Source organism: Trachurus trachurus (genome assembly GCF_905171665.1).
Source record: "Trachurus trachurus genome assembly, chromosome: 1".
NCBI classification, from domain to species: domain Eukaryota; kingdom Metazoa; phylum Chordata; class Actinopteri; order Carangiformes; family Carangidae; genus Trachurus; species Trachurus trachurus.
Genome location: NC_139891.1, coordinates 34,621,936 through 34,648,578, shown reverse-complemented (window position 1 = coordinate 34,648,578; position 26,643 = coordinate 34,621,936). Strand labels below are relative to the sequence as shown.

Below are 26,643 nucleotides of genomic sequence, written 5' to 3'. Positions count from 1 at the left end.
ATTAAAGCATTTTCCCACCAAATGAGATTATAAATACATTTTTTTGTTGTTGCTGTTCCTGAATCTGTGACGGAGTGAGACGTCAGTGTTTCTCCTTCCTATCTTTGGCGTCTCCAGACCAGTCTGCAGCGCGAGGGAGAGAGAGAGACAGAGAGAGAGGTTGACGTTGAGCAGGTGTCACTGATCGTCTCTTCCTCCGTTTCAAACGAAAATCAGCCGTGAATTCACCATCGACTGTGATGGAAGCGACAGAAGAGAGAGAAGGACGTGAAGGAGGTGGTAAAGGAGGAGGAGGTGAATACCACCGGGCGGCCAAGCGACTGCGGGTGGAGGTAGAGGAGGAGGAGGAGGAGGAGGAGGCCGGCGTGGAGGAGCTGGAGGACGGGGAGGAGGAGCAGGAGGAGCAGGAGGACTCGGCCGGGGAGGAGGAGGAGGAGGAGAAAGAGGCAGCGGGCAGCGGAGGCACCGACAGCAGGAGGAGGAGGAGGAGGAGCAGCGGGGGGAGGAGGAAGGAGGTGGGTGAACTGAAGGTCCAGAGGAACTTCAATGCAAACTGACAGGAAACAGGTTCAAGCGCTTCATCATGAGGTCTGATGGAGAAGCTCCTGCAGGAGAACATCTGGACACAGCAGCAGCTCTCCAGATGTTCTCCTGCTCTTTCATTGGGGGGTTTAGGGGGGAAGAGCTCTGGATGAGGTTCTTGATCCTTAGAGAGGCAGTAGCAGGGCTCCATACCAACTTTTGTTTCGTTTTACCAGGAGAACAGTGGCTCCATAACTTAAAGCAGAAGTAAGCGATATTTTTGTGTTAAAGGGATAGTTCACCCTAGAATGATATTTCGCTCATTATCTACTCACCCTCATGTTGACTAAGGGCTGGAAGAAGTTTCGGAGCCCACCGTCCCTTCTCTGAGTTACAGGGGGTCTTAGCGTAGCAGTGCATTTCAATGCCATGGTAGCAAAGGGACACCAGAGCTCTTCGTAAAAAAACACACACACAAAAAAACATCCAAATACCTCCATGATGCTCGTATGTAATGTCCGTCTTGTGCTGAAGCCCCAAATTGCGGAATTGTCCCGAAAAAAATTAAATAAGTCCACATTCCAAGCATGTTTGTAGCATTAGCTCCCAGTGTTGTTGTCCGGTCTTCCGCTGCCAGCGCGCATGCGCAATGTTCGCACTGAGACTCGAGTCGGTCTCAGTGCTCTCATGTGCTCTTGCGCATGCGCGCTGGCAGCGGAAGACCGGACAACAACACTGGGAGCTAATGCTACAAACATGCTTGGAATGTGGACTTATTTAATTTTTTTCGGGACAATTCCGCAATTTGGGGCTTCAGCACAAGACGGACATTACATACGAGCATCATGGAGGTATTTGGATGTTTTTTTGTGTGTGTTTTTTTTACGAAGAGCTCTGGTGTCCCTTTGCTACCATGGCATTGAAATGCACTGCTACGCTAAGACCCCCTGTAACTCAGAGAAGGGACGGTGGGCTCCGAAACTTCTTCCAGCCCTTAGTCAACATGAGGGTGAGTAGATAATGAGCGAAATATCATTCTAGGGTGAACTATCCCTTTAATATAAGTCCTAAATAGTTATATCTTCCGACAGCAATCACTTACATAGAGTGTTTGGACTGAAACACGGGTCTGTCAGTCACTCTGCTCTGCTCTGAGCCGAGGAGAAAACTTTTATCGTATCCTACAGTTTTTATCCAATGAGGAGAGAGAACGGCATGCAGGGCTGTGTGTGCAGCCAAGGGATGCGCGTGAATGTGGTGACGTAGGGACGAGGACTGTTATGGTGCGTTCAAGGCAGCCCGTAACTCGTGTTTTTCCGACCTGTGAAGTCGTACCAGTTCGATCTGGTACGAGTTCACGGGTCGGAAGTTACGAGTGGCCGTTATAGCAAAGTTATAGTGACTTTCACAGGTAAAACAGGTCGGAAAAACACGAGTGGGTTGCCTGGAACGCTACAAAGTCGTAAGTTGTGACTTGAAGCCGTAACTTACGGTTTCAAAAGCCTGCCTGGAACGCAGCATTAGCCAAAATGACCGGATCGCTTACTTCTGCTTTAATATAAGTCTTTAATAGTTGTATCTTCCGACAGCAATCACTTCTATAGAGTGTTTGGTCTGAAACACGGGTCTGTCAGTCACTCTGCTCTGCTGTAAGCCGAGGAGAAAACTTTCCTTGTATCCTACAACCTTTATCCAATGAGGAGAGAGAACGGCATAAAGGGGCGGTCCTCTCTGTGTGTGCAGCCAAGGGATGCGCGTGAATGTGGTGACGTAGGGACGAGGGCGGGGACTGCTAACTCCATCTGCTGACAGGAAGTTAGCCAAAACCACCGGATCGCTTACTTCTGCTTTAAAATTTTAAGCAGAAAATTTAGGGGCACGGCACACAATGTAAATCGACTTGCAAAGCACATATTCACATTTCCTTTCCATTCATGATCCTCACACACATTGGCCTGCTAGGCTAGGAAAGGCAAGGCAGTTTTATTTGTATAGCCCGTTTTTACAAACACTTTGTCTCAAAGGGCTTTACATGGCATCATAATTAGTTTAGTTTAGTTTAATAAGTTTATTTCAGGGACAATGTACAAAATAACATCAGTCTCGAAATGAGAAGAGATGCCTTGTACCAGATTTAGCTTACTAGCTACTTTCCATCCTCTGCCCTTATATTAGACCCTCACATCCACTGAGGATAAACTCCATGGAAAACCCTTTTAACAGGCCTGTTGCCACCTGTGATGACAGAGTCCAGATTCTTTAAGTCGTTCCTTCTACGTTTCTACTTGTGTAGAAAGAAAAACCTACTGGTCGCACATGTGCAAGATGAAAAATGTACTTGCCTGAGAAGGAAAAAATGTATATCGTGTAGCAGTGAACTTGTGTCTTGTACCTACGGATCCATTAATGGAGTCAGAGTTACACTCCAAAAATGTAAAATCTTTCCAAGAATATTTGTCTTATTTCTTGTCAAAATGTCAAATTTCTAGTCACTAATAAACTCTTTTCACTTAAAATAAGACTCATCACCTAAAAATGAACTTGTTTTAGATCATTTTCACTTGTATCAAACATATTTTCACTTGAAATAAGTAGAAAAAGTTTTTTGTGCTTGTAATAAGGAAGAAAAACTTGCTCCACTATCAGATTTTTCTACTTATTTCAAGTGAAAATCTGCTTGAAAGAAGTAAAAAGTGTCTAAAAACAAGCTACTTTTTAATGTGATGAGTCTTATTTTAAGTATAATGAGATTAGTTTTAACTAGAAATAAGACAAATATTCTTGGTAAGATTTTGAGTTTTTGCAGTGTATAACTTCCTGTCTTGTTTCTATTTTTGCGAACTTCTCGCCACATGTTGTTCACTCATTGGTTTTTCTGAGGAGATGAACAGACTCATCCTCGTCCTCTGCATCACAAACTGAAACCTTCTTCATTTTAAAGTTAAATCATTAATAATGAGTGCAGAAAACAAACGTAGATGTATTGTAGAGATGCTTGGTTGCAGCGACTTCTGTCTTCCTGGCCACATGGTGTGTTTAATGTGCAAACACCATCGTATTGTGATGATGTCACCTGACGTCCTGACCCTCTGGCCTTGTGACCTCTCTGTTCGACAGTCGTGTTACCGAGAAGAACATCTTTCTATCGTGTAGCAGTGAACTTGTGTCTTTTACTGACGATGGATCCATTAATAGAGTCAGTCTCTGTCTTGTTTCTATTTTTGCGAACTTCTCACCACATGTTGTTCACTCATTGGTTTTTCTGAAGAGATGAACAGACTCATCCTCGTCCTCTGCATCACAAACTGAAACCTTCTTCATTTTAAAGTTTAATAATTAATACGTGCAGAAAAACACATAGATAGGAGCGCTTGGTTGTAGTAACTTCGATCTAATCTAATAATCAGTTTGAGTAGTTGTTTTAAGAAAAAAAGTCAAAATTCTCTGATTTCAGCTTCTTAAATGTGAATATTTCTGGTTTCTTTGTTCCTTTGTGACAATAAACTGAGTCTCGCTTTGGTTTGACATTTGAGGACGTCGTCTGGTGGTTTGAGAAACACTGACTGATATTTTTCAACATTTTTTTCAACCATTTTTTATGTTTTATTGACCAAACAACTAATCGATTAATCATTTAAATAATCAACAGATAAATCAATAGTAATCTTTAGTTGCAGCCCTAGTAACTTCTGTCTTTGTGTATCGTAACCTGTCTCCTCTGAAACTATGTTTTCATCTTTGGATGGACGTTGCACTTGGCTGTTTTGATTGCGTTTAAAGCAGATATCAGCTTCACGGCCGTTTCGGCTAATGCTGCGTTCAAGGCAGGCTTTTGAAACCGTAAGTTACAGCTTCAAGTCACAACTACGACTTGGTAGCGTTCCAGGTAACCCGTAGCTCGTGTTTTTACCATCCTGTTGTCTGTGAAAGTTCCCTATAACGGCCACTCGTAACTTCCGACCCGTGAACTCGTACCAGATCGAACTGGTATGACTTCACAGGAAGGAAAAACACAAAGTACGAGTTTCTTTGAACGCACCATGAGTTAGCAGCCCCCGCCCTTGTCAGGCATCAATTGGTCCTCGTGCTACGTCACCACATTCACGCGCATCCCTTGGCTGCACACACAGCCCTTCATGCCGTTCTCTCTCCTCATTGGATAACACTTGTATCCCACAAGGAAAATTTTCTCCTCGGGTTACAGCAGAGCAGAGTGACGGAGAGACTCGTGTTTAGGCTGAAATACTTCATGTAAGTGATTGCTGACGGAAAATAGGACTATTTAGGACTTATATTAACAAAAACATTCCACTGATATCTGCTTTAATTACATGGTGTTTAATTGTGCAGCCGTACTTCCTGGTTCTCCAGCAGCTGAGCACATGGTCGGTTCAGGTCGTCACTGTTTGTGAAATGAACGTTAAATCGTGTAAATTCTGTAAAACGGTTCCAACATGGTCGAACACGTCCAAGGTCTTGACCCTCATGCTGGGTCTGTAAACACCTGAGGATCTCCACCTGGATGCATCAGACTGTTGTTGTTGTTGGTTTGTTTAGTTCTTGTTGTGTGTCGGCTCCTGGAGGCCGTTCAGGCTGTTTGACTCTCACAGGTCTGAGATGGAGGCTCTGAGTCTGTGGTTTCATCTGATCCGCTGAGCGTCAGTTGGTTCGTGTTCTTCGGTGCAGGAGCTCGGTGCAAACTCCCGTGCAGCCTGTAGGCCTGTGTGTGTGTGTGTGTGGGTCTGTGTGTGTGTGTGTGTGTGTGTGTGTGTGTGTGTGTGTGTGTGTGTGTGTGTGTGTGTGTGTGTGTGTGTGTGTGTGTGTGTGTGTGTTGGTTGCTGCAGGATTGTTTTCCACATGTCTCTGCTCGGTGAGGCAGTATGGCGTCTCTGTGAGGTTCTGGCACAGACAGGAAGTGCCTGCGCTCTGCAGAAGCCGAGGCCATCTGTTCACCTCGCTGAAGGAGCCTGTGGTGACGCTGTGACCTGGTTGGTGTCCAGGTCCAGGTCCAGGTCCAGGTCCAGGTCCAGTCCTGCAGTCATCACAGGAGAGAGCCAGAGAAACACACAGCCAGGTCGGCTCTAAGAGGAGGAAGTGTTTCTCATGTTTCTCTGAATACACAGATCACACATCAATTCAATTCAATTCAATACAAAATACTTTATTCTATTATTCCCAGGGGGGAAATAAAGCACATAGGCAGCAGCTTGAATTTCAAGAGGTGTAGAATAAATGAAAGAAGAAGGAAAAAGCAAAAACTAAATGATGATGATATAGCAATGTTTCCCACACATTCATTTATTTGAATTACCCCCCCCCCCCCCCCTTTGCACGATCCGCTACCGCCACAGTCTCCTTGCAAACCTGTGGGAAACACTGCAAAAGCATCAGTGCTGATGATTCATGTCGGTCCAGGCTGAAGTATCTCAGATGTTTAGATGGATTATGATGCGTTCAAGTTCCCCTGAGGAGGAACTGAGCTGAACAAAACGGGCTTCGAACCCCAGACAAACCACAAGGGACATCCCCTTGGCCAAGTAGCCAGGGCGCATGATCAATTGGAGGCATAGTGACAGGAACCTCAACTGTCACATATTTATGATTCAGTACGTTTACATGACACTTGAAAAAAACGAATTAATCCGACTATAACTGGACAACTGAAGTGCATGTAAACACCTTAGTCCGACTGAAATCGGAGTTGGAGAACTCTGATTAAGACACCCAGATAATGCGATTGGAATTCGATTTTCTCCGTCATGTATACACCTTAATCAGAGTATAACTGGACAATGCATGTGCGCATGCTCCACAACAGTAGAGACGGCACAAAGTGGAGCAGAGAAGCCGCCCAAACACGGCAAAGTAAAGAAAAAAACCCAACATCAGCGCCGATTCAATGCAATCTTCAAATATCTTCAAGACTCGTCCAAACCATGTCCAGCAGCTGTTCCTACTTCCAATACAGCCACCATAACCGCTAAGATCACAAAAACTAGTGAAGATGAGGCTGCAGACGGGCCAACGAGGGTCGGTTTAACTGAACAGACGTCCAGTGTTTCTCAGAGGGTTCAGAGTCAGTGAGGCTGAGGCGGCTCCTCTCAGATCTTCAGATCTTCATCTAGATGATCGATGCAGCGTACGCAGCTAACTGTGAGTCAGTAACATGAAGCTCATCAGCAGCGAGACGACTCATCGACTCTGAAGCGTCTGCTCGCTGTTTGATCCCGACGCCGAGCTGCATGGCGGCCGTGATGGAGTCAGACAATCTGATCAAACAGACCAACGGCTGCTGCTGCTGCTTACTGCAAACACTCAAAATCTTTCCAAGAATATTTGTCTTATTTCTTGTCAAAATGTCTCATTTCTAGTCAAAACTCATCTCTTTTCACTCAAAATAAGAATCATCGCCTAAAAAATGAACTTGTTTTTAGATAATTTTCATTTGTTTCAAACAAATTTTCACTTGAAATAAGTAGAAATCTGCAAGTGAAAGCAGTTTTTTTTTGCTTGTAATAAGAAAGAAAAACTTGCTCCACTATCAGATTTTTGTACTTATTTCAAGTGAAAATATGCTTGAAAGAAGTAAAAAGTGTCTAAAAACAAGCTACTTTTTATGTGATGTTTCTTATTTTAAGTAGAATGAGATTTGTTTTGACTAGAAATGACATTTTGACTAGAAATAAGACAAATATTCTTGGTAAGATTTTTGAGTTTTTGCACCAGATCAGTCAACACTCTGAAGACAGAGAGCATCATGGGAAGAGAACAGCTTCCCCCGTGGCTGTCAGACATCAAACAGTGGAGGTGGAGGCGCAGACCAATCACCTCACACTTTGATTATTTAAATCCTGCAGCTCCTGTTTTTTTAATTAGCCTCCTCTTTGATGGTGCTAAGTGCTCTCAACAGGACGGCACCAGATGAAAATTTAAAACAACTGATCTGACGCGCGTGGGGTTTCTTTGAACCGCTCAGACCGAACCACGTCCGGACTGACGCCGGATCAGCTGGCGAGCCGCGTTCAGAGCGACGCCGGGCAACGGTGCAGCGCTCTGCAGACTTCAGCCGACATCAAAGAAGCTTTGATCCGTCCAACAGAGAAGATCAAACAGAAACTGACCCGAGCACAGAGTCCTTCAGTTAACGGAACAACTGAGCGACAGTGAACGCATCATTCAAATGAGTTTAATCGGTGTTTGCTGATAGGGTTAGGTTTATCTACCCAATAATCGTCCAATCTATCAATTCATCAGTTCTTCTGTTTCCTCGATCTATCAGTTCATCTGTCCATGTAGCTATCCATCTCTCAATGAAAATGTATCAGTTTCACAAAAACTTTTGTGAATGCTTGTTAATGCTCATTTTATCAATCTCACAATGTTACAGTATCTTTATTTCTTATTTCAAATTAGCCATAATGGAATGTCTTGACTGGACTTTATGCTTCCTATGTCAGTCCACCCTACAGATTGAAAGGCAATAGATCCCTGTTCATCATTCAAATTGAGAAACAATCCTGAAATATTGCAATCATGTCACAAATAAGCTGTGGATAACATAGAGCCTAAAACATTGTAGTTTCTATGGACATTCTAAATGGAATGTGCTTTTAGCATGCGTTTTCTCAATTAAAAAAAGGCATTTTAAAAACGTGTTTATTTCGGATACAAAGTGTGATCTCACTTGTGTCTTAGGATAGGATATTTGTATGACCCTAAGGTACTTCCCTGCCAAAGGGGACCTTTGCAACATGTCTTGAAGTCAAAAGTCGCTTAACCTCCCTACTATAAAGGCTAATGCTAAGCTAACAGTCCATGTGATCAATACCATGTGAATCATGTGATATTGACGTTTTAATAAACCAAACACACTCAGATTATTGTCAAACCCACTAACAGGAAGCTGTCTGCACAACTTCTAAAGTCAGGAAGAAGAACAACTGAAGGGACCGGTCCCTCGCTTTATCGTGAACAGGAACAAGATCCGTTCCAAACTCTTCTGCACATGCGCCATTTTACGGCAGGCATACCGGTCTGTTTTGTACTGAATGTGATTGCTTCAACCAAAGGCGCTAGCAGTAAAGCAGCTAAAAGTCCGCTGTGGCGCTGTTAAAACGTCACTTCATTCATTTTTTATATTTTTTCATGCGAGAAAGTCACAGTTTAGAGTCCTAATATGTGGTCAGTTTATCCAACTGACGTCAGTTTGGAAGTTTGCTCTGACGTTTTGGGAGAAGTGCAGAACCATCTGGGAGCTCGGCTCATCTGAGAGGCAGCAGCGGTCTGCTGAGGTGATCGACCGGTCAGCCTACGTCGTCATCCCGGGGGAGAAAGCGAACAGACTCGGGGCTGTCTGTGTGTGCAGAAATCACCACATATACATCGATAAATAAATGTTTTACAATTAACTGATCAGTCTACATTAGATTTAATTTAATCAGAAATAGAACAGAGGAAATTCATTGCAACGTGTCCGCGGTGTCCGCCGTAAACTAAAAGATGGGGGAAATGCGCATCGGGCACTGACATTCCCTCTCTTTTTCGTGTCCCCAGAAACTTCCTGTTGTTGTTGGGAGATTTTTGTCAAACTGATGAAGTTGTTTTGTGAATCAGCAACACGTTTGTCTCTTTGTGTGTTTTCTGAAGCGGCAGTGTTTTGACCCCTCGGGGCCGCCGTACTCATCTCCTCGGAAATCATGTAACGGCGCTGACAGGAGTTACAACTGTTCCATCCCAGAAAGATACATATTTCCTCAACATTTCCTCCTCCTGTGGTGGTTTACTATAAATGATGCATCGTCGCGCCTCATTGGCCTCGTTAAAAGCTCGTTAGCTCGACGGCTGACCCAGCTAATGCTTACAGTGAGGCGTCAGGGAGGAAGAGGAGGAGGCGATGAAGGTGAAGGGAGCTGGAGGAGGAGGAGGAGGAAGAGGAGGAGGAGGAGGAGGAGAAGCTGAGGCTGCAGTCAGACTGAGCTGTAATGATACAGCTCAGTCTGACAGGAAGGAAGCAACATGTCACTGCACGCTCAGCCTCGGGCTCACACACACACACTAAATAAAGACACACACACAGGACAGACTCACACACACACACACACACACACCCAAAAAAAGCTGAGGCTTAGTCACTATGGCAACCTCCCGAGCTGCACCTCCTCTGTGCTCCTCCTGCCGACGGAGCGGAGGAAGTTCACAACTTCACAGAGATGAAACCAGGAGGAGGTAACCGTGGAAACCAATCACTCACTACTAACACGTATACTCACCTTCGTCGTTACATCGTTGACTCATGAGCTCGCACTCCTGCTCGGCTCGGCTCGGCTCGGCGTCGTTATGGTAACGCAGCGTAGCGTAGGTTTAGACCACAGTCTGTAAGAATATAGAACTGCAACCCTGTGTGACATCATCTGGTCAGAGTGTGAGGTGAACGCTCATCATCTTCATCCTCACCACAGCAGACACAAGACAACTCAAATATAGACCCGAGGAGGGGGGGGGGGGGGGGGTCATCACATCTTTAAAGGTAGGAATCAAACTGACATAACTTAAAGCAGAAGTAAGCGATCCGGTCGTTTTGGCTAATGCTGCGTTCCAGGCAGGCTTTTGAAACCGTAAATTACAGCTTCAAGTCACAACTTACGACTTTGTAGCGTTCCAGGCAACCCACTCGTGTTTTTCCGACCTGTTTTACCGGTGAAAGTCACTATAACGGCCACTCGTAACTTCCGACCCGTGAACTCGTACCAGATCGAACTGGTACGACTTCACAGGTCGGAAAAACACAAGTTACGAGTTTCCTTGAACGCACCATAACAGTCCTCGTCCCTACGTCGCCACATTCACGGTGTCCCTTGGCTGCACACACAGCCCTGCATGCCGTTCTCTCTCCTCATTGGATAAAAACTGTAGGATACGAGAAAAGTTTTCTCCTCGGCTCAGAGCAGAGCAGAGTGACTGACAGACCCGTGTTTCGGTCCAAACACTAAGTGATTGCTGTCGGAAGATATAACTATTTAAGACTTATATTAACACAAATATATCACTTACTTCTGCTTTAATACATGACATAAAAGACCCCAAAATTTGTGTCTATCAGAGGATGTAGCGCAAACTTTGTGCAAAATTCTATTTTCGAATAAATCCGGGATGAAAGTGGGGTAGATTCTTTCGCATTGGATAATACAGGCGCATGAATTTTGCATCACGTTGCTCACGATTCATCAGCCAATGATATTAGGATCCATCATCCATCAATCAAACAAGCTCTAACGTAGCAAGCCTACTAGCTAACAGTTAGCTATGTTAGCTAAACACACTCACTCGCATTTGTTTTTAATGAAGCCGGCGAAAAATCAACACATGGAGCGGTGGATAACGATAACATATAAGCAGTGTTGGGGAAGCTACTTTGGAAAATGTAGTGAGCCAAGCTACAAGTTACTCTACATAAAATGAAGCTTCACTACACTGAAGCTACCCGCCAGGGATATGTAGCACGCTAAGATACACAGTGTTTCCCATATTTTATTGACGAGACTATCGCGGCCCGCCACAGTCTCTCACAGGAAAGGTTTTCAGTTAGCCCCTCCTCCTGCATCCTCACACGCGCGTACACACACAAATGCAGCTGCATGGACAGGTTGTGCTGTAATGGTAATAAATGCTAAATGCGCTAAATTACACTAATGTAGCCTACCTCTTCCTGGCTAAATGCCCTCCATACACACACACACGAATTGTATTTGACGTGTTGTATGTTGAGCGCAGCTTAATTTTTTGGTTGCAGAGTAAGCGTCCAAACTTTAGCCCTCGCCCAAGTTTACCTTCCTTCTCTCGTCCATTAAAATAACATCTGGTTTTCCGTCTGTCTGGTTCCATGTGAATGCGGCAAAAGGGTTTAGTTGAAGATGCAGGTACAGTCTGGTGTCGTCTGCATAGCGACACACCTGATAGAAGAACCAAATAAAAGAGGATCATTGCACCGGAGGAAGACAATGGAAATCCTGCTGGACTGTGATGAAACCACAACTTTATTGATCCTTTGACTGTAACATGCCAAAGTATGTCTTGTTAAACCACCTAGAAATTACTTTACATTATCTTAACATCTGGTAAGACCAGTTCCAGATGTGTGATTGAAGAGTCTAGAGATCTGATCTTTCAAAGGTCAGGGCATCGTACAGCCAATCAGAGCACACTTCCTGTGAACCTGCAGCCTCGACCTGCTGTGACTGTTGCACAACCTCTTCCTGACAAAGACGTAAACATGTTTTTTTTTTTTGTCACCTCTGAAAAGTGCATGTGGGAAGATTTCTGCAACTGCAACAGTCTTGATTTCTTCTCAGCCACGCCTCACCGACGTCATCAGATAACTCCTCTCTGAGTCATCTCAGAGCAGCACTACCCAGCATCCTCTGCAGCGAGACACGCTGATAAACACAACGGCTGCTTTATCTCAACACAACACAACAATATGCAGAGGAGACACAAGTTTATCAAAACTGAGGAAGTGAAAGATGGATATAACTCAAAGTCACGGCGCAGCTGAGGGTTCACATCAACAATCCAACAGAGAGAGAATAAATAGGTCCTGCACTACAAAGTAAAAGTCCTGCACTACAAAATAAAAGTCCTGCATTACAAAGTAAAAGTCCTGCACTACAAAGTAAAAGTCCTGCATTACAAAATAAAAGTCTTTGATTAATATGTTACTTCATTAAAAAAAAAACATAGTTAATCACAATAATTTTTGTTCGCCACAAAATGGCTTTTGAGTAAACAATCCTGCCAATTATATTAATTATTTTGAGCGGTGCCATCTATGATTCTAGTCCTGTACTTGTAGTTTTTACCCTATTTTCTAAATCTGCTGCACCCATCTTTGAATTTTTTCCATTTAAAAAATGATTCATGTAGGTGCACAATGTCCCTAAATCAAATCAAAACAAATCTGTACATGTTGAGCTTTGAGTAGATCGGGTACAAGGAGTAGCTGCTAAATCTAGAGTTTGTGCAGTAAGTGTTCCTCTCTGTCTGTATTGGCCTGTTCAAACCATTTCAGGGGTCAAACTCTTCAAAAGAGGTCACGAGATGATTAATGAAATGATTAATGAGAGCGGAGAGAGGATGAAAAGGAAAAGGAAAAAAAGGAAGAAGACGTTCTGAGGCACAAGACGGATCAGCTCGGGCCGGTCGATGAGAAAGGCCGACATTTTGCTGACACATTAAACGCAACGTCGGCTGTTCACACATTTGCTGCACTCTGGTTGCTGTGGTGGAGGGACGGAGCTGCTGATCTTCCTGTCCTGACTCCTTTGATCTGTGTTTCACATCACAGACGCATGAGATTCTGTTTTTGTGTCTGTGGACAGGAAGTTGTGTGTTTGTTTGTTACACCACCACAGTTATGACTCTTTATGTCAAAGGTTTTTATTCTCCCCTCTGAGCCCAGTTGTCCTCTGTCTGTCTGTCTCTCTGCAGGACGGAGCGGGCGACGGTCACCGCATCCCCCCGTCCCCGGTCGTCCACGTCCGAGGGCTGTGCGACGCCGTGGTGGAGGCCGATCTGGTGGAGGCGCTCGACAAGTTCGGCAACATCTGGTAACACACCTGACCTGATTTAAATACGTCCTGCTGCACAAGGAAGGTGGTTTTAAGGATTTGAAGATTATGTCTCATTAAAAAAAAAAAAAAAAAAAACGTTCCTTCAAAACACAGTTCAAACTAAAGGCACCGCTAGTTATTTAGGTGTATCCTGTGTGTGCAGCTACTGACTGATTTATTTAGACACAGACTCAGCAGCCGCTGTAGTTTCACCTCAGCTTCTCACGACAGGGACTATAAGCTCCTTCAGTATAAAGGTAGATGTTTGTGTTAAAGCTCCTTCAGTATAAAGGTAGATGTTTGTGTTAAAGCTCCTTCAGTATAAAGGTAGATGTTTGTGTTAAAGCCCCATACAGTATAAAGGTAGATGTTTGTATTAAAGCTCCTTCAATATAAAGGTAGATGTTTGTGTTAAAGCTCCATACAGTATAAAGGTAGATGTTTGTGTTAAAGCCCCTTCAATATAAAGGTAGATGTTTGTGTTAAAGCTCCTTCAATATAAAGGTAGATGTTTGTGTTAAAGCTCCTTCAATATAAAGGTAGATGTTTGTGTTAAAGCCCCATACAGTATAAAGGTAGATGTTTGTATTAAAGCTCCATACAGTATAAAGGTAGATGTCCATGTGTAGTGTGATTATAAAGCAGCTCTAGGTTCTATATTAATACTGTGAAAGTATCAAAGCCTCAGTCCACAGAGAAATGCACACAGCCTGTATTCAGAAACTGAGCCTTAAAACCAGCCGTTTCTCTGAGTGTTTTATTCTGAAATCTGCTCTATTTTTTTATTGGATCACTTTAGAAAACAGTCAGCCAATCAGAAGAGAGGCTCAGAGCCTCCTCTCTTCTGATTGGCTGACACCGACCCGTTGTTACTATAGAGCTCCAGAGAGAAGCTGAGAGAGGATCTGCTTTTTAAACCACCTGTCTCCGCCTCACCTGTCCTCAGCTACGTCATGATGATGCCCTTCAAGCGCCAGGCTCTGGTGGAGTTCGACAGCGTGGCGAGCGCCGAGCGCTGCGTGTCGTGCGGCGCCCGGGAGCCGGTGTTCATCGCCGAGCAACAGGCCTTCTTCAACTTCTCCACCAGCCAGAGGATCACCAGGCCGACCAACGCCGACGACCCCAGCAGCGGCAACAAGGTCCTGCTGCTGTCCATCCAGAACCCGCTGTACCCCATCACCACCGTGAGTCTGGCTTCATCTACTCAACACACACACACACACACACACACACACACACACACACACACACACACACACACACACACACACACACGTCCTCCAAGGTTTAAAGGTGGTGGTGATGTCACAAAACACACGAGGGGAACGTCCTCAGATCTGACACTTAAAGGAGAAATATTCTGCCCCGTATCCACAAATTAAAATAGTTCCCAGGTGTCTTAAAGGACAATTCCGGGCAAATTCTCGGGGCTGTATTTTCCTAACATTTTAGGTCTAAAAGAAGGAATCTGAAGATTTTCAGTTTAATTGCTCCTGTTTTGCGGTAGTTGTGTCTGTCCCCGCATCGCCACGGCAGCGATGAATGGGAGCGGATGCAAGTTCTGCTGCTTAGGCTGTTTACATCCCTCAAAGCCACAGACAGCGTCAGATGGAGACTCAAACATGCACCCAGAAGTTTATTTACTTAAAGCAAGCCAACATGTTTGTAAAACTAGATCTAATTCAAAGTGTCGCGGAGTCTCGTGCGAGACCCAAGTTGCCGTGCGTGGTGTGTTCATGTGCAGTGGGAGCTACCGTTTGTGTCATAAACACAGGAATATCAACTCTTGACTTGCTTCAAGTAAGAAAAACTTCTCGGTGCATGTTTGAGTCGCCATCTGACGCTGTCTGTGTAAAAAAATTTACACTTGAAGCAAGTCAAGACTTGATATTCCTGTGTTTATGACACATACGGTAGCTCCAACTGCACCTGAATACACCGCGCACGGCAACTTGGGTCTCGCGCGAGACTCCGGGAGACTTTGAATCTGTATCTGTATGTGTTTTTTATGTATGCAACATGTTCCCTGTCTCTGCGACAAATTTCTCCCTGGTGGAGACCAATAAACTAACCTAACCTAACCTATTTCTGTCTTGTAAAAAACAAGTAGAATAGACAAATATAAAAGTATAGACACAAAACAAAACAAAGCAATACAATGTAGGCCTGTTAGTCATCACTGTGCTCTCTCTCTCTCCCAGGATGTACTCTACACCGTCTGTAACCCCGTCAGAAACGTCCTGCGCATCGTCATCTTCAAACGCAACGGCATCCAGGCCATGGTGGAATATCCTTCCTGACTGTGTGTGTGTTTAGAGAGACTTGTTTAACCTCAGTTGAATTCAAGCTGCAGAAGGGGGGCGGAGCTTAACGAGCTCCTTAGAGCAATGGTTCTCAAAGTGGGTTCATGGGGGTCCCCAACCTTACCTTGAAATTAGAATTTTTAAACTTTTATTTTTTTGAGAAATTTTTATTTTTATTTTCTTATAGAAATGTTACCACTTTTTTCTAGAATTTTTTTATTTATTTTTTTTAGAATTTTTACCACTTTTTTGTTTTTTAGAATTTTTACAAATTTTTTGTAGATTTTTTTTTTTGAGAATTTTTTTACCACTTTAAAAAAAGATTTTTTTTCCTTTTTTTTTCAGAATTTTTACCACTTTTTTCTAGAATGTTTTGTAATTTTTTTTCTAGAATTTTTTCCACTTTTTTCTAGAATTTTTTTGTACTTTTTTTTTTTTGAGAATTTTTACCACTTTTTTCTACAATTTTTTTTTTTTTTTTTTTTTTTTTTACTTTTTTTTCTTTTGAGAATTTTTACCACTTTTTCTAGAAATGTTTAAGCGTTTTTGGAAAAATTGTACCACTTTTTTCCAGAAATTTCTCTACAATATTTCCAAAAATTCACGCCATTGGCCATAATTTGAACGTACATTGACTAGAAAAGTAACGTTCTTCAGTCTCAGAACAAATATCTGTTTATTTCAGGTGTTTGCTTCAAAATTGTGTCCAATGGGGGTCCGTGGTCTAATTTATGTCAATTTATGGTCCTTGATGTAAAAAAGTTTGAGAACCGCTGTGTTAAAGCGAGTGTTGCTGCTGTAGATGCAGGAGTCAGGATCAGAGCTGATTGGACCGGGCCTCAGAAACCCACCTTCAGTTTCTGTGGTGGTCTTGTTGTTGTTGTTGTTGTTGTTCTGTCCTCTGATTGGCCGGTGATGAGTCATCCTTAATGAGCTCGTTAACGTTCGAGTCAGTGGAGGACGCTCAGAAAGCCAAACTAGCTCTGAACGGCGCCGACATCTACGCCGGCTGCTGCACGCTCAAGATCGAGTACGCTCGGGTAAACACACACACACACACACTCACACTCACACACACTCAAACTCTTGACAAACACACACTCAGGTGCACACACACACACACACTCTCATGCCCATGCACACACACACACACACACTCTCATGCCCACACACACCCAGCGGTGCTGTGCTCTGTCGCCCCCTGCAGCCCAACAGACTGAACGTCGTCCGAAATGACAACAGCAGCTGGGATTACAGCAAACCCTTCCTCCTGCACCGAGGTAGGACACGCACACACACACACACACACACACACACACACACACACACACACACACACACACACACACACACACACACACACACACACACTCGGTGTCTCAGGTATCCTGGTTGCAGAGTGGGAGCGGCTGCCGAAATGTTTTTGTCTTTTGTGAGTTTGTTTTTCTGGGACTGATCTGCTCAGTGTTATTTAGAAGAGAAACATGGTGGGTCACTGCACCAGTTCGATTCCACCCGGCGGCCCTTTGCTGCATGTCGTTCCTCCTCTCTCTGTCTCTCTCTAACTGTCCTGTCCGTTAAAGACATAAAAGGCCAAAAAAAAGAAGATAAACGTGGGACACTCCCTGAATAATCAATCAATCAATAATCAGTGGTGTAGGTTTATAACACGACTGCGGTTTAGCGGTGAGAACTCGAACCTGTTTACGTTCCAGTGCTGCAGAGATCGTAGGAATTGTGACTCTGGTCCTTTGAGGTTTAACGGAGGAAACAAAACGTCCACAGAGGGAGAGGACGAGAACAAAACAGAGACTTCACTGAAAAACAGTTCATCTCCTCCTGTTGTTCGACCGTCTGACTATAAACAGAAGCCGGTGCAAAACAACTAAGACTAATTTAAGAAATTTAAAGTGAATAAATGGCCAACTCTGCTTTATGATGTGTGGAAGCCACAGTCTAGTTCATTCTAATATTGATTTGACACTTATATTATGATAATTAGGCTTTTTCCAACTCCTCCAACTCCAAACAGGACGTTTAAAGGGATAGTTCAACATTTTGGAAAATTCTCCTATCACCATAATCCCTGTAGATCCCATCATCCCATATACTGTAGATCTCCAAACAACATGCACGATAATTAAAGGTTATGAACCTACAGCTATGACTATAGCCTGCGCAAATTCTCATTTGTCCATTATTAAGGAGTGTGTGTGTGTGTGTTGCAGAGCGAGGGAGGGGGAGGCAGCGACAGGCCATCCTGGGAGAGCATCCATCCAACGGCTACGGTACAGACTGACTCTCAATTCAATTCAATTCAAATGGCTTTATTGGCATGACATACTGTACATTGTACATATTGCCAATAGTCTAGTACGAAGAGGGGGGTATCATGCACCCCCCGGAAATATACTTCTAACCAGTGTTTCTAGATTGGAAAAAATGTGTAGAAAATGATGAGCTATGTTAAAAAGTTGTCAGAATGTCCCATGTATCATTTTTATGCAAATTAGTGCCGCCATTATCGAAAAAACCTAATTTCACTATATCTCAGCCAATATTGCAGATATCTGAACAAATAAGGTGTCTAGACCCATGTTTTGGGGGTCAGAGATCACAATAAAACTATTCATAAAGTGATCACATGTTGGTGGCATGCTTGTAAGCAAACCTAACCCTTTTACCAATTACAAGACGCCAATATTGGAGATACCAAATAAGGTGTCTAGACAGAGGTTGCTGTGTGTTTAACCAAGGTTTATTTGGATCAAACATCACAATAGAACTCTTCTTGATGTCAAGTAAATGGTTCTCCACTATGCATCACTCATCATCGTCTTCACTGAAATCTCAGTGTTAAACTCATCCTCTCCTTCCTCTTTCTCCTCCTCTTCCTGTTCATGCTCCCCAGTGTCATGGGGATCAACCAGTGAAGTTGGTAGGATAGGACCACAGGACCGCACCGGTTTCAACACTCATTCATCAGTCTTCATCCATCCCTGCCCCTCATCATAGGGTTTTGGTTTTTCCAGAATAGGTTCATCAGCTCGCTAGTACAAGGCGACACGGTAGTTCACACGTCAGGCATGTGGCTTCAGAGCAGAGTGGCATGGAGGAAGGTGAGCCAGGTCAACCTTAGACTTGCAAGTGAGTTTCTTGTCCTCCCCCACCATGTTGCGTAGCAACTTGGCACGGACAACATCCACTGAAGACTCACAACTCTGTCCAGACATCAGACAGGTGAACTGCCTCAGCACCTCAGGCTTGACACTCTAGCAGTCACTGAGTTGACTGAATACGTAAAATCGGGGATTCTTCTTCAAGGGCCCCACCTTCCTTCTCCCTTTGATGGCACTGGTACAGTCTTCTCCACTGAACACATAGAACCCAAGAAGAGTGGTGCGGTGGTCTTCTCCCAGGGATTCTGCAATACTACTACTGCCTGGCTTCCAGTGCACCTGTCCCCACTGATGTTGAGATGGACGTGTTACAGTACGAGCAGAAGCTGTGGGCAAGGCTGCTACAGCTGACTTCATCAGACCCCTACAGTGTGAAGATCCAGGAAGCTTCTCAACATCTCTGAGCTTGCAGAATCCCTGGGAGAAGACCACCACACCACTCTTCTTGGGTTCTATGTGTTCATATCAGTGGAGAAGACTGTACCAGTGCCATGTATACATTTTTGGCTTTTTCATGCCTTTATTTGACAGTACAGAGTACAGAGAGACAGGAAATAGGGAGGCAGAGAGGGGGGGAATGACACGCAGGAAAGGGCCGTCCGATGTGGGATTCAAACCAGGGCCGCCTGCATGAGGACTATAGCCTCAATATATGGGGCGCCTGCTTAACCCACTGCGCCACTCGACGCCCCGGAAGGTGGGGCCCTTGAAGAAGAATCCCCAATTTCACGTATTCAGTCAACTCAGTGACTGCTAGAGTGTCAAGCCTGAGATGCTGAGGCAGTTGGAGCAATTCACCTGTCTGACGTCTGGACAGAGTTGTGAGTCTTCAGTGGATGTTGTCCGTGCCAAGTTGCTACGCAACATGGTGGGGGAGGACAAGAAACTCACCACTCCATGCCACTCTGCTCTGAAGCCACATGCCTGACGTGTGAACTACCGTGTCGCCTTGTACTAGCGAGCTGATGAACCTATTCTGGAAAAACCAAAACCCTATGATGAGGGGCAGGGATGGATGAAGACTGATGAAGGAGTGTTGAAACCGGTGTGGTCCTGTGGTCCTATCCTACCAACTTCACTGGTTGATCCCCATGACACTGGGGAGCATGAACAGGAAGAGGAGGAGAAAGAGGAAGGAGAGGATGAGTTTAACACTGAGATTTCAGTGAAGACGATGATGAGTGATGAATAGTGGAGAACCATTTACTTGACTGTTTATCTGGCATGGGAAAGAGAAGAGTGGTCACATCAAGAAGAGTTCTATTATGATGTTTGATCCAAATAAACCTTGGTTAAACACACAACAACCTCTGTCTAGACACCTTATTTGGTATCTCCAATATTGGCGTCTTGTAATTGGTAAAAGGGTTAGGTTTGCTTACAAGCATGCCACCAACATGTGATCACTTTATGAATAGTTTTATTGTGATCTCTGATCCCCAAAACATGGGTCTAGACACCTTATTTGTTCAGATATCTGCAATATTGGCTGAGATATAGTGAAATTAGGTTTTTTCGATAATGGCGGCACTAATTTGCATAAAAATGATACATGGGACATTCTGACAACTTTTTAACATAGCTCATCATTTTCTACACATTTTTTCCAATCTAGAAACACTGGTTAGAAGTATATTTCCGGGGGGTGCATGATACCCCCCTCTTCGTACTAGACTACAAAGCAAGCATTTGGAATTAAAAAATAATAATCTTGACAATTAAGGAAAACAACACCTGCAGTATAGTGTTGTGATTGCTGTAGAATTTTGATTATTAGTGGGTATTTGCCTAATTCTGCCCTGCATGCATTGTTTGTCGCCTTCCTCTGGACATGCAGAAGGATTTTACACAGCTCTGACTGCAGGGTCTCGATCGGGTGTTTATTCAGTTTGGGGGAATCAGTGTCTAGAAAGCATCAGTGGTTCAGCTGACAGGGACGGCTAACAGCGGTAGCTAAGCTAACATCAAGACGTCAGCTGTTAAAACCCTCCCGTTGTGGGACACGACATGAAACTACTCCAGTTAGCTCAGTCATGTTGGAACTCAGATATCCGCTGGAGAAAATATTTTTTCATGGACTGTTTATTGAGTCACTGAGTTATTAAAGTTAAACAGGTAGCTAACCGTTAGCCCGGCTAATCTATGATAACCATGACTAATTACAAAAATGTGCACACATAAATAGTAATGTTTGTCCAATCATTGGTTTTATAAACTTTACAAACATCAGATTAGTCTAAACGGTGATATAGTGACATGAAAAATTATAGAGAAACTCTCGTCCGTCACTATTGTTCTCATGCTGGTTTTCTACCAGGAAGTAGTTGTAAACAACAAGTCTCTCTCTCTCTCCCCCCCAGGTCAACACTGCCCCCTGCTGCCTCTGCCCGGTAACAGCCGCTACAGGAGGAGCAGTGAGGAGGTGCAGGACTTGATCTCCTACCCCCCCCTCCTCCTCCCCAGGACCTCCTCCTCCTCCTCCTCCACCTGCTGCTCCTCCTCCTCCTCCTCCTCCTCCTCCTTCCTGGCCCACGCCGCCTCCAGCTGCGTCGCCATGGTGAGCGGCCTCCATCCCGCCAAGATGAACTGCGGCCGCATCTTCAACCTCTTCTGTCTCTACGGCAACGTGGAGAAGGTGTGTGTGTGTGTGTGTGTTTAATCACCAGTTAATGTTTTTCATGTTCGTTGTGAAACGTTATGGTGAATCCTTAACGGAGCTCTCTGATTGGCCGGTTGGTGTGTGTGTGTGTGCAGGTGAAGTTCATGAAGAGCGTTCCCGGCACGGCGCTGGTGGAGATGGGCGACGAGTACGCTGTGGACCGAGCCGTCACGCACCTCAACAACATCAAGGTGTTCGGCAAGAAACTCAACGTCTGGTGAGCAACGATGACGACTGGGAGAAAGGGGGCGGAGCCTGTGGGGGAGGAGGGGCGGAGCCTCTGAGTCTGAAACCTGTGAATGAATCGATGTTTTTTTCTCAGTTTAAAAAAATGGAACTTTAATAAATGTTTCCCTCATGTGTTACTGGTCCCGTACCGGGCTCAGGTTCTGGTCCTGGTTTCTCTACTGGTTCTGGTCCCGGTTCTGGTTCACGGTGGGGCTTGAGGTTTACAATTCAATTCGATTCAAACAGCTTTATTGGCATGAACAGACATTTGTTGTTGCCAAAGCATTGTACAAACTATTTACAAAGACATTTCAATATAACAAATATACAATATGAAACAGTTCATACAATATTAGGCATTTCAATATTTGAAATATATATACAGTATTACATATTTCAATATTCAGAATTTAGTACAATCAGGTATAAATAATGGTGCAAGTCAAGATGCCGAAGAGTCCTTCAGGTTGTGGAGGTTTACTCTGTGCTGATTGGTCAGACTCAAAGCAGGATGTGACGCCATGAGAAAGCCCCGAAATAAGCGCCATTTTCAAAACCCAACGTTCACGATCGCGGGATTATGTGACAATCGAGACGGCAATTAAAAACCCCATCTTTTTGGTTGTTTTTGTTTTTTTAAGAAAGCGTCTATACTGCCAGAAACAAACAATCGCTCTGAACATGAGCAGTAAAAAAAAACGCTGCACAACGACCTTGCGATGATCAAAACTGTCGCACGTCGCCATCAGAGACACGGCCACCGAGAGAGAGGACGGTTCCTGTAGAAGTTCTTCAACTTTTGTTCAAAGCTTTGAAGTTGAAAGCGTTGACCATCTTCCTCCATCTGTTTACCCCCCCCCCCCCAGTGTGTCGAAGCAGCAGGCGGTGATCCCCAGCCAGGTGTTTGAGCTGAGCGACGGCGGCAGCAGCTACCAGGACTTCAGTCTGACCAGGAACAACCGCTTCAGCAGCGCTCACAGCGGCAGGAACATCATCCAGCCGCCGGCCGCCGTGCTGCACTTCTACAACGCCCCGCCCACGCTCAGCCAGAACCAGCTGCTCAAGGTGAGACCACCAAGTAGTACCTCTAAAACAACTCTGTCTGGTAACGTTGTGTTATTATCTCATAGCGTGGTGAATGTGCAGGTCACAACTTGTCCGCCAGAGCGTTGTGGAGTTGTTGGATTGTGTATTTGATGAGTTTGATGAGGTGAAACCAAGAAATCCCATGAGCCTCTGTAGCGTAGCTCTGAGCAGCTCACGGCTCTGCTCCGCCGTTCTAAAAACAGCTTGCACTGACAATTAAAGGTAACGAACCTACTGCTATGACTATAGGGATTATGGGCAATGGGCCAATTTGACAAAATGTTGAACTATCCCTTTAAAGATACTGGTCCTGGTCCTGTACATGGTTCTGGTCTCAATTCTAGTACTCTGGTCCTGGCGCATATACTGGGTCCCGGTTCTGGTTCCGGTCCACTTACTGGTTTCGGTACTGGTCCGGGTTCTCCTGGTTCCTGGTCTCTTCCTGGACCTCGTAAACCTTCAACACTGAACCTGAACCACCAGGATTTGTTTTTGTTTTAGTCAACGTTATTAAAGTTCAGAATCATTAAAAAGCTTTTTTAGGGGAAACCAGAAACTCTGTTCCTCATGAATCCGACCTTTCTTCTCTGTTTCCGACCTCCAGCTCTGCACTGAACACGACGTTCCCGCCTTCACCAAGTTCAAGGTCTTTGATGCCAAACGTGAGTTGAACCCTCCTGTTTTTTTTAATCCTGGATTCATGTCTGTTCTTCATCTTCATCGTTTTCCTCCTCTTCCTCCTCCTCCTCTCTGCAGCCGCCTCTAAGACTCTGTCCGGCCTGTTGGAGTTTGACAATAAAACGGAGGCTGTGGAGGCTCTGACCGTCCTCAACCACCATCAGATCAGGATACCCAGTAAGTTCTTCATAAACTAAACTAACCAGGTTCCAGTGTTGCCAGGTGTACGATAATTTGGCCCTCTGTACGATGTACGATCAATAATCCCAAAAAGGGCCTAACGAACCTATTGCTATGACTATAGCGATTATGGCAATGGGCCAATTTGACAAAATGTTGAACTATCCCTTTAAGACTATAAATTCAACAAGAAACTCTGAATATTCGCTCCTTTTCTTATGGAAATAAATTTAAATTTAAACAGTGGAGGAATCACCAGAGGCACCAAGCTACAATATTATCACGATACGCAAGTCATGATACAACATTTTTGCAATTTTAAACATTTTTCAATATCCTAAGTGTTGTAATAACATATTGTGATACATTTTATTACGCTATCACCAGTACAAATCATGTATAAAAAGGAAAACTTCTACATATTTGATCTAATAATCTCACTTAAATCAGTTTTATTCTTGCAAAAATGTGAATGTCAAGCAGACAGACTGAGAAACACAGACATAAAACTACTCCAGTGCCAGAAATTGAAATAGAAATGTGCAATTTTCATAATAAAAGATCAACACATGGTGTCTGTATCAATACCAAGCAGCTTGCGACTCTGCTCCGCCGTTCTAAAAATAGCTTGCACCGACAATTAAAGGTAACGAACCTACTGCTATGACTATAGGGATTATGGAAATGAGCCAGTTTGCCATAATGTTGAACTATCCCTTTAAGGTAGTTTTAGAGTTAAACATTTGTGCTTTAAAAGATAATTCATTTTGTTCATGGTGACCACTCTGCAATCGGCCAATCAAGTCGCAGCAGGAGGAGGCAACAGGCAAACTCACTTAGTACCAGAGTATGGAAGCCCTCAGTGGCCAAAACATTCAAACACTTTATTGCATGAGGGATAATTTTCTCAAGATGTCAAGAAAGGTGTTAAATTCATTTTCCTGAGATAACGACATAATTATTTGGAGATGTGAAGATAATCAAACAGTTTATGAAGGCTTTGTACTGAAGGAAACATGGAGTCGGAAAGTATTGATCAGTGCATCACTGCAAAAACTCAAAATCTTTCAGAGAATATTTGTCTTATTTCTAGTCAAAATGTCTCATTTCTAGTCAAAACAAATCTCATTATATTTAAAATAAGACTCATCAGATTAAAAAGCAGCTTGTTTTAAGACACTTTTTTACTTCTTTCAAGCATTTATTTTACTTGAAATAAGTTTTAAAAAATCTGACAGTGGAGCAAGTTTTTCTTTCTTATTACAAGCACAAAAACTTGCTTTCACTGGCAGATTTTTCTACTTATTTCAAGTGAAAATGTATTTGAAACAAGTGAAAATGATCTAAAAACAAGTTACATTTTTGTGATGAGTCTTATTTTAAGTGGACAGAGATTAGTTTTGACTAGAAATTAGACATTTTGACAAGAAATAAGACAAATATTCTTGGAAAGATTTTGAGTTTTTGCAGTGCAATCAAAACACACACTGCAAAAATTAAAAATCTTACCAAGAATATTTGTCTTATTTCATAATAAATCTCATTCTACCTAAAATAAGACTCATCACATTTAAAACATAGCTTGTTTTTAGACACTTTTTTAATTTTTCAAGCTAATTTTCCACTTAAAATAAGTAGAAAAATCTGTTAGTGAAAGCAAGTTGTTTGTGCTTGTAATAAGAAAGAAAAACTTGCTCCACTATCAGATTTTTTTAACTTATTTCAAGTAAAATAAAGGCTTGAAAGAAGTAAAAAAAAAAAAAAAAAAAAAAAAAAGTGTCTTAAAACAAGCTTTTTTCTTATTACAAGCACAAAAAACTTGCTTTCACTGGCAAATTTTTGAAAATTAGTTTGAAACAAGTGAAAACTGTCTAAAAACAAGTGAACTTTTAGGTGATTAGTCTTATTTTAAGTGGAAAGAGATTAGTTTTGATTAGAAATGAGACATTTTGACAAGAAATAAGACAAATATTCTTGGAAAGATTTTGAGTTTTTGCAGTGCACACCTGTTAGTAGCCTATGTGTCATCTAAGAGGATTTCAGGGAGGCTTCAGCTTGATCTTGGGGAAAACTAAGGAAATAAGATTTTTCAATGTATGGCCACTTACGGCTTCCGTAGAAAAAGGGGCTTGTGTGTGCTGCAGCTGTAGATCACTGAGGTTTCAGACGAGGAAGTAGCACAGAGTCGCCACCAGAGGTCAGGCTTCATACAGACGTTGTGCAGTGAAAAAGGGCACAGACAGGAAGTTTTCAGGCTGTCACATCACAGTAAAAAGACTGTTCTCTGACCTGCAGACAGCTCCAACCCCTTCACCCTCAAACTCTGCTTCTCCACCTCCTCCCACCTGTGACCCCCCAGCAAGATGGCCGCCGCCCGCCACACCAACACACAGTACAGCCACCTGCTTCACCGGGACGTTGTTGTTGTTGAGGGGAATGATGAAGCACACAACAGTTTTTTTTTTTGTTTTTTTTGTTTTGTTTTTTTCTGAATGGATGATTATGTTTGCGTCGACTCATCGTGCAGCAGCAGCAGCAGCAGAAAAGTGACGAGTCATGACGAAGCACTTTGAAGAAGAGCAGCACCTTAACGGCACGGAGCCTTTCCCTGAACGACGACGTCATCCCTGTCGGCCCCTGGAGGAAAAAATCCTCTGTGTGTGTGTGTGTGTGTGTGTGTGAACACGAGTTTGATTCAATCATGCACGACAAATCAAAATCAATAGACGACTTTATCCTCCACAAAATAAACCCTGAAGACACCGAAACTCTGACTATGAACAGTCACAAATAAAGACTGAAATTTCATTTTGAGGCTGAAATATTTGTTGTTGAAACAAAACTCAGGGAGGAAACTTTACAAACTGTCAACCAATCAGAGACCAGCCAGGAAGAGAAAGAGAAAGATATTCAGAGATTTCTGATTTTTTTTTTTTAACCATTGTTTGAATCTGTCATTGTGTTTGTTTGGTTTGGTGGATGTTTTATTTAGTATTTATTCTGTCTTACAATTGGTGATGCTCCAGATCTCAGTGGGCTGCACCAGTAGGTTACAAACATGTTGGAATATGAGGATGATAATCATGGGAATATGAGGATACTTTGAGACTGTGTTTCATTTTTAATAACAAGAGCTTGTTCTGTTATCACAGGATACAGAGAGACCATTACATCATCATCATGACATCATCCACTGTGACTTC

At 43.4% G+C, this 26,643-nt stretch overlaps 1 protein-coding gene across 1 annotated transcript; it reads left to right on the top strand.

Moving 5' to 3' along the window:
- Positions 1–297: 297 nt before the first annotated feature.
- Positions 298–26,643, top strand: LOC310985774 (heterogeneous nuclear ribonucleoprotein L-like). Its single transcript, XM_083971433.1, has 13 exons — positions 298–515; positions 13,006–13,124; positions 14,074–14,311; positions 15,329–15,409; positions 16,369–16,470; positions 16,638–16,710; positions 17,659–17,718; positions 20,970–21,244; positions 21,364–21,485; positions 22,363–22,561; positions 23,187–23,244; positions 23,339–23,437; positions 25,736–26,643. The coding sequence occupies exons 3-13, from the start codon at positions 14,081–14,083 to the stop codon at positions 25,789–25,791; spliced, it is 1,356 nt and encodes a 451-aa protein (XP_083827559.1). The 5' UTR covers positions 298–515; positions 13,006–13,124; positions 14,074–14,080; the 3' UTR covers positions 25,792–26,643.

Bases quoted from the DNA above. Each gene is read 5' to 3' on its own strand.
- LOC310985774 (XM_083971433.1), top strand. From the start codon at position 14,081: ATGATGATGCCCTTCAAGCGCCAGGCTCTGGTGGAGTTCGACAGCGTG. The intron at 21,245-21,363 runs GTGTGTGTGTGT...GTGTGTGTGCAG, and splicing joins TCTACGGCAACGTGGAGAAG to GTGAAGTTCATGAAGAGCGT. The intron at 23,438-25,735 runs GTAAGTTCTTCA...TCTGACCTGCAG, and splicing joins CCATCAGATCAGGATACCCA to ACAGCTCCAACCCCTTCACC.